The sequence below is a fragment of the Narcine bancroftii genome, chromosome 5 (genome assembly GCF_036971445.1).
Source record: "Narcine bancroftii isolate sNarBan1 chromosome 5, sNarBan1.hap1, whole genome shotgun sequence".
Taxonomy (NCBI): Eukaryota; Metazoa; Chordata; class Chondrichthyes; order Torpediniformes; family Narcinidae; genus Narcine; species Narcine bancroftii.
In genome coordinates, this window is record NC_091473.1 from 93,711,042 (window position 1) to 93,725,608 (window position 14,567).

Genomic DNA, 14,567 nt, shown 5'->3' on the forward strand with positions numbered 1-14,567 from the left:
AAGGAGTCAGCGGAAATCTTCATGAAGGCTGAGGAAGCCCTGGTGGATGCCACTCTCCTGGCACATCCTAGGTTAGATGCTCCAACAGCCCTGATGGTGGATGCCTCAGGAATGGCGATTGGCGGAGTTCTGGAGCAGCAGCTTGAAGGAAGTTGGCAGCCACTGGCTTTCTTCAGCAAACATCTGTGGTCTTCAGAACTGAAGTACTGCGTTTTTGACAGAGAGCTACTGGTGCTGTACTTAGCCATCCACCTCTTCAGATACTTCTTAGAGGTTTTAGGTCCTCATGGCTTTCATAGATCACAAGCCCCTGACTTTCTCCTTGGCTAGGATCTCGGAACCCTGGTTGGCCTGCTAGCAACATCTCCTCTCTTACATCTCTGAGGACACCACTGATGTAAGGCATGTCTCCGGCAAGGACAACATGGTGGCTGACACACTGTCCAGGCAAAGTATCCACGTGCTATCAAAGAGAGTGGACTTCGTGGCACTAGCAGAGGAGCAGCAGAAGGATGAGGAGGTGCCCCAATACAGGACTGCCATGTCGGGATTGCAGCTCCAGGACATTCCTGTCAATCGAGGTAACACCATCCACTTGTGCAACATGGCCATCGGTCAGGTCAGACCCATCGTCCTGGAGGCTTGGAGATGACAGGGTTTTGACTCTGTCCATGGACTGGCTCACCTGTCCATCAGGACCATGGTCTGGCTGGTGGCCAGCAAATACATGTGGCATGGTTTGCGGAAACAGGTCAGTGGGTGGATGAAGGTATGCATGCAGTGCCAAACAACCAAGGTACAGGAGCACACCAAGACCCCACCGTAGCACTTCAAGCCTGAAGGTTTGACCACATCCATGTGGACACAGTAGGACCCTTGCCAGTATCCCAGGGTTTCTGATATCTGTTCACGATGGTCAACCACCACAAGGTGGCCAGAAGCAGTCCTGCTGGCAGACACATCCACAACTTTGTGCGCCAGGGCCTTTATCTCATCCTGGGTGGCATGGTTCGGGTTACCATCCCATATCACATCCGACAGAGGGGCCCAGTTCACCTTCAGTCTGCGGTCTTACCTCGGCAGCTTGTGGAGTGCCCAGCTGCACCACACAACAGCTTACCACCCACAGTCCAATGAGTTGATGGAGCGCTCCTACAGGCATCTCAAAACCGTGCTCATGACCAGACTCCAAGGACCTAATTGGGTAGACGAGCTACCATGGGCCTGTTGGGCATCTGCACGGCACCCAAGGAGGACCCAACAACGTTTCTGCTGAACATGTCTAAGGAGCTCCTCTGGTGGTCCTGGAAGAATTGTTACCATCCCCAGGCGACAGCAGGATGACTCCACAGTGTTCCTCAGCAGGCTAAGGGAAAGAGTTGGAAACCTGGCCCCAACTCCACCTTCCAGGCACGGACATGCGAGGACCAACATACCCAAAGACCTGCAGAACTGTGAGTATGTTTTCATTCGCAGGGGTCAACATTGTCCACTGCTTCAGAGGCCATACGAGAGTCTGTTCCTGGTTATCCGCAACAACGGGGCCACATTCGAGCTGGAGGTCAGAAGCAAAATGGAGGTCTTCACCACAGACAGGCTGAAGCTGCCATACTTGGACCCAGCGTGCCCAGTCGAGACACCACCACCACGCCGAAGACCTCCGGGCACCAAGGACAATAACAAGGACAATACCGCTGGTTCTTTGGGGAGGGTCATGTGGTGGCCATCTGCCACGGTGGTTGAATCAGCGCTCTGGGTGGTGAGTGCAACCAAAGGCCAGCATCCTGCGCAGTGGCACTGGCCCCAACAAGCAAACCGGCAGGTGAATGGCAAGAGCAGCTTAAAGGCCAGTGAGCCCAAAACGGCGCTGGCCTTGCTGCGCAGCCAACAGACAGGGACAGCACATGGGGAAGAAGGACATTGTTATGCAAGAAAGTACCCCTGGACAGGAAACTCACTTTTGTTGTAACATCAGCCAAGAGTCGGGCCTGAGCCAATAATAAAACTTAAAGCTAAACCTGGCTACACTATGTGTGTGTGTCTTTTTTTGAGTAGTGCGTGGCTACAACAGCAAATTTTTTATGGACAGCTAGATTTGAGGGTCTTTCACACTCCTATCTGATTGTATTAAAGTAAGGTTGAAAAAGACCATGCATAGTGACTGCTGCTTCTCCCAACATTCTTTTTGTGTTTTTAGATGAATGAAATGTACACTGATTTATGGAATAGCTATTAGCCACTTGAAGCAAGTATTGAGAAGGATTCTGGTGATGACTTTCCCTGTTTGGACTGCAGAGACAGTTCTGTGGTTACCACAGACTTGTCTCCTTTGTTGAAGATGTTGTCCATTACAGCAGGTACACTGGTATATCCTCATCTTCTCAGGTATTGACAATGAGATTTTAGAGTTACCATCTACTGGTGAGGCCTTGTGACTTTCATCATTAGGGATGCAGCCTTTTTGTTGGTGAGGAGTGGAACCAAGACTGACTCAAACAGGTTGTTGTGGAATGGAGTCCAGGTTGCTTAATGAGGTTTTCAAAGCGTTCCTTCATTCCGGTGTTGACTGACTCTGCCCAAGATGAATTCACCCCATTTCTTTGCTCCATGTCCTTGAGTGTTGGGGCTGCAGATGAATTGACAGTCTTTAAGAATCAACACATCATGGCTGTTAATGAGGTCTGAACATTCTGCCCTATCACTATTCACAATCTGTTCTTAGGATTTCTATTGGACCCTGGCCTTCAGGTGTCTGTAGAGCTATTTAATTTTCCTTGAGGAATGGGCGAGCTTCCTGCCTAGGGATGACTTGCACTTGTAGTTAATTAGCTTCTCAATCTCCTGGTAATTCCCATAAATCTTGTCTTGATCTTCTTGGTGGAGAACCCAAGCATCTATTTGCAGGTGCAGATTACTGCTGGACTTCAAGAAAGCCATAAACTGTGGACATTGTGTAATTCGTGTTTGCTGGAAGTTGACATGTTATCTGTGTGTTATCTTCTCAGGAGCTTCAACATTGATCTTCTTGAGGGTCTTCGGACTGAAGTGGGATTTTGGCGAGGATCCAGGGTTTATATTGGGATATGCGGGGGCAGAGTCGGGGAGGAACCAGTCCTTTGAGTATCGCACCAGTAGTGAATTCCCAGTTCACTACATTCACCCTTTCCTTTTGAATGAAGCCTGCAGGTGAAACAGAGAACAAAGAAGAGTAAAAAAAAAATTTGCAATATTTACAAGTTCAACCTGTCAGGAGGTCTGGAAATGCGGGCAAAGCGTTGCAGTGTCGGCTGGCCCTGGGCTTCCTGATCCTCCTGTGGTTCTAGAGCCTCAGGGCATGGGTGATCGAACTCTGGTCGAGGGGTGGCTCGAGCCACTTCCTGCAACAGCTCACCTGGCCCCCTTGAGGTGATGGACACTCAGTTCTGGTGGGTACCAGGTCCCTGATCGAGACAGTGTCCTCCCTGCCATCAGGGTAGGCATAAGTGGGGTTGGCATGGAGTAGGTCCATCTTCTCAATCAAGGGATCAGTTTTGCTCTTCCTCACATGCTTTTAAAGCAGCACTGGACCTGGTGCTGTAAGCGAAGCTTGGCGGGTGGTCCTTGATGTTGATTTTCTCTCGAAAGAAAACATTAGCTCATGAGGAGTTGCATTGGTCGCAGTGCAGAGTAGTGGCCATATGGAGTGGAGCACCATGGGTAGGACATCTTGCCAGCAAGAGTCTGGAAGACCTTTGGACCGGAGGGCCAATTTTATGGCCTTCCAAACCATAGCATTCTCTTTCTCAACTTGTCCGGTCCCCTGGGGGTTGTCCTGCTGGATGTAATGCTTCTCACCAGCAGAAACTGGCGTAGCTCCTTGCTCGTAAATGATGAGCCCTGGTCACTATGGATAGAGCCGGGATATCTGAACAGGGCAAAAATAGAGTTTAGGGCCCTAGTGACAGACGGCGTGGATGTGTCTGGGCAGGGAATGGCAAACAGGAAACTAGAGTACTCATCAATGACTGTGAGAAAGTACATGTTCCTGTTCGTGGAGGGGAGGGGTCCCTTGAAATTGACACTAAGGGCCTGGATGTGCCTTTCTGGGATGGTAGAAGTGCAGCTTGCACTCAGCACAGACCTGGCACGACCTTGTCATTTCCATGACATCCACAATCGAATAGGGTAAATTGCGTGGCTTGACAAAATGAGCCATGCGAGTGATGCCTAGATGGCAGAGCTCATTGTGCTGTGACCACAAATGGCTGGTGTGTGCAGAGGCACAGCTTCCTCTGGGCAGGGCATCTGGAGGATCATTAAGGGATCCAGGTCGAGAGACTAAATCATAGTTGTAGGTGAAGAGTTCAATCCTCTACCTAGCAATTTTGGCATTTTTAATTTTGCCTTATTTTGTGTTGTTGAACATGAAAGTCACCGAACACTGGTCCGTGAAGAAGGCAAATTTCCTACCAACCAGGTGGTGTCTCCAGTGCCCGATGGCCTCTACAATGGCTTGTGTCTCTTTCTCCACTGATTGATTCCGAAGCTCGTGGCCTTGTAGGGACCTAGAAAAAAATGCAACTGGCCTACCTGCCTGATTAAGAGTCGCAGCCAAGGCTATGTCTGAAGTGTCACTTTCTACCTGAAAAGGTACATTCTCGTCCACCGCATGCATGGTGGCCTTCATAATGTGGCTTCTGATGTAGTTGAAAGCAGTTTGAGCTTCAGCTATCAGTGGGAAGGAAGTGGTTTTTAAGAGGGGAACGAACCTTGTTTGCATATTGACGGACCCACTGGGCAGATTATGAGAAGAAGCCCAGGCACCTTCTCAAAGCATTCATGGTCTTCGGGATTGGGAGTTCTAACAGGGGGTGCATCATTCGGGATCGGGGCCAATTATGCCATTCTCCACCACATAGCCCAAGATGGCTAGCTGTTTAGCCCTGATCACACATTTACTGGTGTTGTAAGTGAGATTCCGGCCCTCAGCTGCATGGAGGAAATTCTGTAGGTTGGTGCCATGTCCTCCAGAGTGTGACCGCAAATGGTAACATTGTCGAGGTAGGGGAAGGTGGCTTTCAACTTAAATTTGTCTACCATTCAGTCCGTCTGTCTCTGCAACCTCATTCATGATTCCAAATGGAACCCTCCAGAACTGTTAGAGTCTCCCGTTAGCCTCAAAAGCGGGGTAGGGATGATCCTTGGAACGGATTGGCAACTGGCGGTAAGCAGCTTTAAGGTAGAAGGTCAAATATACCTTGTACTGCACAATTTCATTCAGCAGTCTGAAATATTAGGGAGGGGGTATGTATCCAAGAGTGTGAAATGATTAATAGTTTGGCTATAGTCAATTATTAGCCTGGACTTTTCTTCTCCCTTTACTACAACCACCTGCACTCTCCATGGGCTGGTACTGTGCTCGATAATGTCCTCATCAAGTAATCTTTGTGTTTCAGCCTTGATGAATGTCCGGTCTCTGTGCTGTAGCGCCTGCTTTTTGTAGCAATTGGTCTGCAATCGGTGCTCAGATTGGGGAACAGAGGAGGTGGATCTATATTCAGTGTGCAAAGACAGCAAATGGCATCAGAGTTTTAGGACCTTCCATCCCATAACGGGAAGGAGAGAACCATAATACTTCAGGGTCACACTTTTGAAGTGACACAATAAGTCAAGACCCAAAAGAACGAGAGCACATAAATTCTCAAGTACATACAGTTTGAAGTTACAGAATTCCCCCTCCTGTGAAGATAATTGTTCTTGAATATTTACAGACTGCAAAAGGGACGCTAAATAAATATGATAATTCAAGGGATACACTTTGAGATTGAGATTTTGGACTGTCTCTGCTCATTTGAGCCAGAGTCAATTATACATTTCAGTTTATGCCTGTTAACCCACACCTTAGTTGTAGAATTTTTCAGTTGGTGTGATATCTCCTGGTCCAACACCATTGCTGCCAGGACTCCGGAGATGCTGTTGTTGCCCTCGCTGGAGTCCCTCCGCCGTTCGCATCCTCGTGCAGGCAAGATGGCAGGGGCCACAAGGTGCGGCAATATGGGCGCCCTCCTCCTTCTTCTTCCCCCATTGTAGATGGCGCGGAATTTGAATGCCGGCAAGATGGCGGGGACCACGTGGTGCAGCAAGATGGCCATGCTCCCTCCTTGACGGATGAAGGAGGCGCCAGTTTTGAACCGTGGCAGGGTGGCCACCGGGTTTTCCCAGATCCCTTGCTGTTGCCGTGCGGTCCTACAGGCACACTGGCACACTAGTATCGGGGGCCATGGGTTTTGGTTTCAGTCTTACCTCAGTCAGCCTATCGGGGGTCACGCACGCGTTGGACCTCTCAGCACTCCCCCTCACCCTGCCAACTTTCACCCAGTGCCCCTTCTTACCACCACTGGAGCAGATGGAGTCTTTAGCTGGACGTTGAGTTCTTGAGTGCTGTTGCTGACCGCAGAAGAAGCATCCCTTAGCGCCCGAGGCCGCCGTCGTCAGAGCTGATGCAGTGTGTGGTGTCGCTCTAGGACCCAGGTCCTCAAGAAGGGTGCCGCCACCTTCCAAATTGTCAGCCCCCAGTTGGACCATCTCCAATGACTTGGCCAGAAGTACATTTTCAGGCAGCATCGCATTATCTTTCTGCAGAAACCGCTGCCGAATGTATTTGGACAACACCCCAGTAACCAGCACGTCCTGGATCTGCTCATCCTCCCGTTCTCAGGCCATGCCATTCTCATACCTGCAGTTTCTCGTGAATGTTCGTAGGATGAGGACATAGTCCTCAATAGGCTCACCAGGCCACTGCTTTCATTGTGAGAGTTGATGCCTCACTAGGACAATGTTTTTGGGCCTTCAGCTTCTCAACAGTCGCTGCATAAGTCTTACAGTCACTGATGATCGGAGCTCCTTTAGGTCCGATGCGAGAGAGGAGTGCCAACCTCTTGAGCACATCTGTTGAGTAGACCTTTTGCATGGCATTCCAGCCAGTAATTGAACTCTTCCGGGGCCTCCAGGGACAAAGGGTCGATGAGGAGCATCGCAGGCTTCAACAGCGCTTCCATCCCATTCTTTATTGAATAAAATCGAAGCGCGACAGAGAGCACTCAAGACTAGAAAGAGTACATTCAATAAGAATGGCACACATGGTCTGTGGACTGAACTGGGGTTTTGGCGGGGGTCCAGGGTTTATAGTGGGATATGCAGGGGAGGAGCCAGTCCTTAGAGCATCGCATCAGTAGTGAATTCTCAGTTCACTACATGAAGATAATAGCAGATCATGCAATGGTTGTTGAACTTCTCACATGGTGGATAAAAGGAACATCATTGCAGATCCTTGCTTGGACAATAAAGCCTATGCTTGGCCTATGGGTTTTTCCATGGGATCTGGTATTACACGATAGTCCATAAATCAAACTCTGAGAATTTGAGAAAGATCTGGCTAAGCTGCATTAGAATTTGAGATATAAAGGGTAGAGGGGTAAGCTCTTGTGTTTAGAGGTCAAAAGATGGGATAAGGCTTTAAATGGCATAAAATGGCAATAATGGGGGCAGATTCAAGTGTAACATTCAAAAGAGAGAGAATCTCAAGGTCACAATGATATATTAAAAATATTAAAACACTTTTATCTGCCTTAGGGCAAATAGGGTCACCATAAGCATTGCCTGTGTAACGGGATCACATAGGCCATAAAAGAAGAGATGACTCATGGAATTGTTTTCCAGCATTTATTTGCTCCCCATTAGAAGACAAAATAATATAACCATCATTATCTTCTGGGTTTTCTTTCTTTTTTACCCCTTTGCTCCTAAGCTTGCAAAATAACAGAATTTACACTGTGAAATCTCAGCAAAGCTTATTGATCACATGACCAGCACATGGTAATGGAGTCAAACCACCGGTAAGATAAAAACATCCATAAAACTTACATCAATGGTTAAAAGAATATAAAATAATAACATTAGTAATGAACAATATACATTAAGAGTGATGGCATAATTGGCATAACCAATTAATTTTCCAAGGAAAACATTTAATAGAAATTATTAAAACCCATTTTAACTCTGTTACACCTGACGCCCCTAACAATAGGAGAAAGAAAAGCAAAAGGGAATCCCTTTAGAGTCACTTAGAGTCTGTGGATTCACCTCCTGTGCTTGCCTGGCCTCTGCAGCCGCACAGACTCCTGTTCGATTAATCAGCAACCCAAGCTCCAGATCCAAACCTTTGAGACATTCAGGAAGCCTTCAGCGCCCAATGTCCTTTAGGAGCCCTTCTTGCCCTCAGCACCCTCTCAAATCATGGTTCCAATACCTGATTCCCCTGAACCAGTGCACATCATTTATAAACCTATGAAAACTTGTGACTTGTGTTAGTTGTTGAGTTCCTGTGTGATTATAGACAAGCCTGATAGGAAAGTTCAAGGAGAAAATATTAAGAGATGCTTCTAAAGTAATATTGTTGCCTGGTTTAAACTCAAAGTTAGACAATCTGATTTTTGGAGCAGCTTCATTGGCTTTTACAGATGCATTTTCATACCTTCTAACTAAAAAAAAGGCGCTTTGATTACACAACTACAAATTGTTGATTGTCATAACTGTTATTTGAAAGTAAAAAAAAGTAAGGTGTTAAATTTAGGACAAAGCAGACCATCCAAAAATAAATTATAATTTAGAAAAATCGTATTAATTAAATGAAGGTGTTTGAAATTAATACCTTCAATCTTAACAATTTTCAATGTTATTTTTCAATGGAAAGTAAGTTGATACTGATGTGAAATCATTTTGAGTTCAAGTAATATGAACTCATAAATCTTGCGTTAAACATCATGACTCATTCTTTTGTTTGCAGTTAAATAACATTTGAATGAAAGACTATAAAATAACTAGCAATAACTTGTATTCTATTTCCACATTTGTTTCATATTTTCAAAGAAGGTTACCTGATCCATCATGTTCCTTTAAATAACTTTGTTTCTGATGAATGACTAAGCCAGATATTCCAAGAAATTCCCCAGTTCACTCCTGGTGTGTTGTAAACAGACATCTCAAGGAAAAAATTCTTTTCATTCTTTCAACAATCATGAATGGACAACTTCAACAAATCTAAGAAACCAACAGGTTAAAAAATGAAAATCTGCAGACACCGTGGTTGAAGTAAAATCACAAGTTTGGAGATACTCAGCAGGTCAAGCAGTGTTCTTTATAGAGCAAAGGTCCCCCTACTCTTTTGTTCAGATGCCTGCAGACATTTTTCCATACCTTGATGAAGGGCTCCAGGCCAAAAGTTCAGTTATATATTTTTAACTTTGGTATATAAAGGACACTACCTGCTGAGTTTCTTCAGCATTGTGTTTTTACTCTAAGAAACCAATTCCTAATGACCAATTCTTCTTCATTTTCATTTTTTATCTGACCCTATCCATCCTTTTAATCTTGCCTCTTCCAACATTTTCACTATTCCTCTGACATCTGTCCAGAAATCTCAATCCTTAGCCAAAGGCTCAAATTCATCCATTTATGTCAGTACATCAGTGAATTTGAAAAATAGCACATTGTTGAATTCTTTTCAAGTCACCAAATGTCCTCATCTACTTGTTTGGGCTGGAACCCGCAGCTTACTTGGCAAACTTCATTACGGCATTTTTAGAAGGCCTATTATGGCCCTGTTCACATCAGTGTAAATATCTTTAAAACTCATTGCCACTTCTGTGTGCCATTAGAGTTAACATTATAATCTCTGTGTCTTTTGTCATGCATATTTCAGAGTCTAAAATACAGAAACTGGAAATGTGAAACACTCTTTATCTATGCCTTTGCATAGAGTTTGTGTTCCTATATTAGTCATTTAAAGATTGTTAAATTGGTAGTTATGACATTCTGGATATTTCAATCCATCATGCAAAGGGACCCGATATTTCTTTCAATGTAATTGCTTCCCAGTAATTAATTTAGAACTATTGGCTTTTGTTTATGTAACAAGAGAAATAAACTGTCATTGCTGAATAAAGTAACATGAATTATACAAAAGGAATGCATCTGTAGTCACCCTTAATATTTTTAAGATAACATTAAGGTTGCTTGCGGGAATTATTAATATCCTAATTAGTCCTTATTTCTGTTATCAAAGAGTTTTACCTCTCTATAAATAAAAAATTGAAATTTAAAATTTTTTATTCAGAAGCAAAACTTATCTGAAGCAACTCAAATGTTATTGCAAAGCAATGGCGAATTAAGATGTATAAATTTTACAAATATTATTGTAGTCCCTCCAAATTACATTTGTTCCTTAATGAGACATACTAACATTCCTTCATCAATGTCAGGTTTAAATCCTGGAAATTCTTTCTTGACAACAATATGAGTTCTTCCATTGGCAATATTGCACCATCAACTTTTTCAAGAACAAATAAGGATGGGCAATAAATGTTTACTTTGGCAGCAACAATTATATTCCAAAAAATGAATATTTGGCCTCTCCTTTGAATAATGCCTTGTGAATGCCCTGCCATTAGACTTTGCCCTTTGGAGCATGAAAGAGCACAATGGTGTTGGTCATTGAAAGTAAATCTGAAAAGGAGCAGCTACTCATCTCACCCAAGGTATTAGAAGGAGGCAGGAGTATTCAGATTTTACAACCTATCACATTTAGAATCATTTTATCCAGGTATGTATATTGTATTATACTGGTCTTTGTTGTTATCTGATCCATATAAATTAAATTGTCTGCCTTCAGGCAATTGGTAAAAGAATTTAAAAACATTATATAGAAAAAGAGCAAGTGATATTGTTTTAAGACTTTCATCAGTTTCCCATTTAGCCTATTGAAAATTCATATCTCTGTTACAAATTCTTCTTAGAACCGTAGCACAGGAAAAGGCCCTTCGGCCCTTCTAGTCTTGAAGCAATCAATTTAAGATATTTAATATTGGATACACTTGTTAGACTTGAAGAAATAGTTTTGGATAAATTGCTGTAATTATAGGTAGTACCATTAGTATAGTGATTAGCTCAACTGCCACTACAGCGGCAATAAATTTATTGCTGTCTGTAGGGAGTTTGTACTCCTATGACTGCATGGGTTTCCTCCAGGTGCTCTGGTTTCCTCACACGTTCCATGATGTGTAGCATTAGTAGGTTTTGATTGATCACATGGGTGCAATTGGGCAGCGTGGGCTCTTGGGCCAGAAGGGCCTGTTTGAGTCCTGTATCTCTAAATATGTGCCTTTTTGATAGACATATAGATGTATTTCCGTTGTTTAACTTGTATTTTCTTCCATGTGGGTGTAAATATTTAAAATAACTATTAAACATTCCATAGTTCTATTCCTTTAGACTGCTAGCCTCGCAGCAATACTATAATTATGAAAAATCATTTGTCTTTGTAAATCCCCAAAGGTTAAATAAAACTCACCAAATGTAGTACAGTATAACCCCTGACTATCTGGAGTTCAAGCAACTGGCAGGCTCAAATAACTGGCAAAAAAATCAAAGAAAATAAATCTAAAAAATTATAGGTTAAACTATGTCCTTTAAATGAGGCTTGTATTTCTCTTATTTTGAAAAAAGGGAAGGATCCATTTGAATGTACTTCTTATATACTTACATATTTCTTTACCTAATGTAGACATGAAGAATTTGTCAAAAATATTGGCCCAAAGATTGGAGAATACTTTACCATTAATCATTCCTGAAGCTCAAACTAGTTTTATTAAAAACCATTATTTTTTATTTTAGTATACACCATTTATTGAATGTTTTATATTTACCTCCCACTGTCCCTGAATGTGTTCTCTCTTTGAATATGGAGAAGGCATTTGATTGGGTGGAATGGGATTATCTATTTGCCACCTTGGAAAAATTTAATTTTGGACCATATTTTATTAAATGGATTAAATTATTATATTTATGTCCTACTTCCTTAATTGTTACTCATTTACAGCAATCAAAACCTTTTAATTTTCAGTGGGATACTCGTCAATGTTGTCCTTTAAGTCCATTTCTTTTTCACGTTATTAGAATCTCTAGCATTTGGTCTTTGTGAAAGAAGAGATTTTACAGGGATCCATAGGAATGGTATCCTATGTTTCCTTATATGCAGATGTTATGAGTGAGGAAACAGGTTTGGAAGATCTCAAAGGCAAGAACTCTGAACACAGTTTTGGTAGGGAAGGATTTTATTTACAGAAGGCAAGTGTGGGAAATGGTAATTGATACACACACACACACACACACACACACACACACACACACACACACACACACACACACACACACACATATACACACACACACACACACATATACACACACACACACACACATATACACACACACACACACACACACACACACAGACACACACGCACACGCACACACACACACAGGATGATCAAGGTAAAATCAATACGATGCCCCACCACCCCTTGACTCAGTGCAGCCATGGCTCTATTCTACAAGGGGTATTAATTAAATGCTCCCAACCCTTTTAAGAGTGCACATCTTCCCAACAGTTTCTACAGCACCCTTCCACATTTCTAGGCCTGGAGTGAAGCAGGGTGGTTCCAAGATGGCAAAGAGAAAGAAAAAGAACACATGGCTCCTTTATAGTGCTGAAGGGACAAGCCCAGGTCGTTAGCAGGGCCCAATGGCTCAGTGCCAGGAGGATTAATCCAATTGCAACAGTCAATGTCCCAAGGCCAAGTTCAGGTAAGCTGTAGAGTCCAGTCCAGGTAATTTATGGGGCCAACGACAAGGTGTGCATTAATGGGTGGGGCTGTACCAAATCTTAATTGGCAGGTGATTTGTTCTCTGACAAGGTAGGGCACAGTGCCATAACCCTTCCCAATACAATCCACCCCTTGGAGGTCACACCATTCACCAATCATGGGACAATGAATAACTCTATGTATATCTTTGGCTTGGCTTCGCGGACGAAGATTTATGGAGGGGGTAAAAGTCCATGTCAGCTGCAGGCTCGTTTGTGGCTGACAAGTCCGATGCGGGACAGGGAGACACGGTTGCAGAGGCTGCAGGGGAAAATTGGTTGGTTGGGGTTGGGTGTTGGGTTTTTCCTCCTTTGCCTTTTGTCAGTGAGGTAGGCTCTGCGGTCTTCTTCAAAGGAGGTTGCTGCCCGCCAAACTGTGAGGCGCCAAGATGCACGGTTTGAGGCGATATCAGCCCACTGGCGGTGGTCAATGTGGCAGGCACCAAGAGATTTCTTTAGGCAGTCCTTGTACCTTTTCTTTGGTGCACCTCTGTCACGGTGGCCAGTGGAGAGCTCGCCATATAACACGATCTTGGGAAGGCGATGGTTCTCCATTCTGGAGACGTGACCCATCCAGCGCAGCTGGATCTTCAGCAGCGTGGACTCGATGCTGTCGACTTCTGCCATCTCAAGTACTTCGACGTTAGGGATGAAAGCGCTCCAATGGATGTTGAGGATGGAGCGGAGACAACGCTGGTGGAAGCGTTCTAGGAGCCGTAGGTGATGCCGGTAGAGGACCCATGATTCGGAGCCGAACAGGAGTGTGGGTATGACAACGACTCTGTGTACGCTTATCTTTGTGAGGTTTTTCAGTTGGTTGTTTTTCCAGACTCTTTTGTGTAGTCTTCCAAAGGCGCTATTTGCCTTGGCGAGTCTGTTGTCTATCTCATTGTCGATCCTTGCATCTGATGAAATGGTGCAGCCGAGATAGGTAAACTGGTTGAGCGTTTTGAGTTTTGTGTGCCCGATGGAGATGTGGGGGGGCTGGTAGTCATGGTGGGGAGCTGGCTGATGGAGGACCTCAGTTTTCTTCAGGCTGACTTCCAGGCCAAACATTTTGGCAGTTTCCGCAAAGCAGGACGTCAAGCGCTGAAGAGCTGGCTCTGAATGGGCAACTAAAGCGGCATCATCTGCAAAGAGTAGTTCACGGACAAGTTTCTCTTGTGTCTTGGTGTGAGCTTGCAGGCGCCTCAGATTGAAGAGACTGCCATCCGTGCGGTACCGGATGTAAACAGCGTCTTCATTGTTGGGGTCTTTCATGGCTTGGTTCAGCATCATGCTGAAGAAGATTGAAAAGAGGGTTGGTGCGAGAACACAGCCTTGCTTCACGCCATTGTTAATGGAGAAGGGTTCAGAGAGCTCATTGCTGTATCTGACCCGACCTTGTTGGTTTTCGTGCAGTTGGATAATCATGTTGAAGTCAAAACAAAAAGACATGTTTTAAAAAAAATAACTAATCAAGTGGGTCAATATATACAGTAATGCCTTCTGAATGCAGGACAAGGCACATAGTCAATTTCAATGACAACACTTCACCAACCCCCCAATCCCAACCAAACAGGGTCATTGTGTTACCAATGGGCAGGGAGCTGCTCCCCAGTGTCAGAAGGAAGGGTAGAAAAAGGAATTTGTTTGGTCACTGACTCATATGCCTGGTGGTTTCTCTGGCTTAGCTGGCAAATGTGAGCACCCTTACCACCAATGTCTGCAAGCAGGCAGTGCAAGGTCATCCATAAGATGCCAGAGACCTCCCTCTCTTGGCTCCCACGCCTTGGCCTCACACTTGGGTGCTCCCTGCACACAGAGCCCAGATGCCTGTCACCATGCT

General features: G+C 44.5%; 1 protein-coding gene across 1 annotated transcript in view; it reads right to left on the reverse strand.

Moving 5' to 3' along the window:
- Positions 1 to 8,911: 8,911 nt before the first annotated feature.
- The window catches only part of dnai4 (dynein axonemal intermediate chain 4), a 190,416-nt gene continuing 184,760 nt past the window's right edge, over positions 8,912 to 14,567 (reverse strand). The window contains exon 19 of the mRNA XM_069938375.1: positions 8,912 to 9,078. Within this exon, the coding sequence (XP_069794476.1) occupies positions 9,070 to 9,078 (9 nt within the window). The 3' untranslated portion in view covers positions 8,912 to 9,069. The remainder of the gene's footprint in view (positions 9,079 to 14,567) is intronic.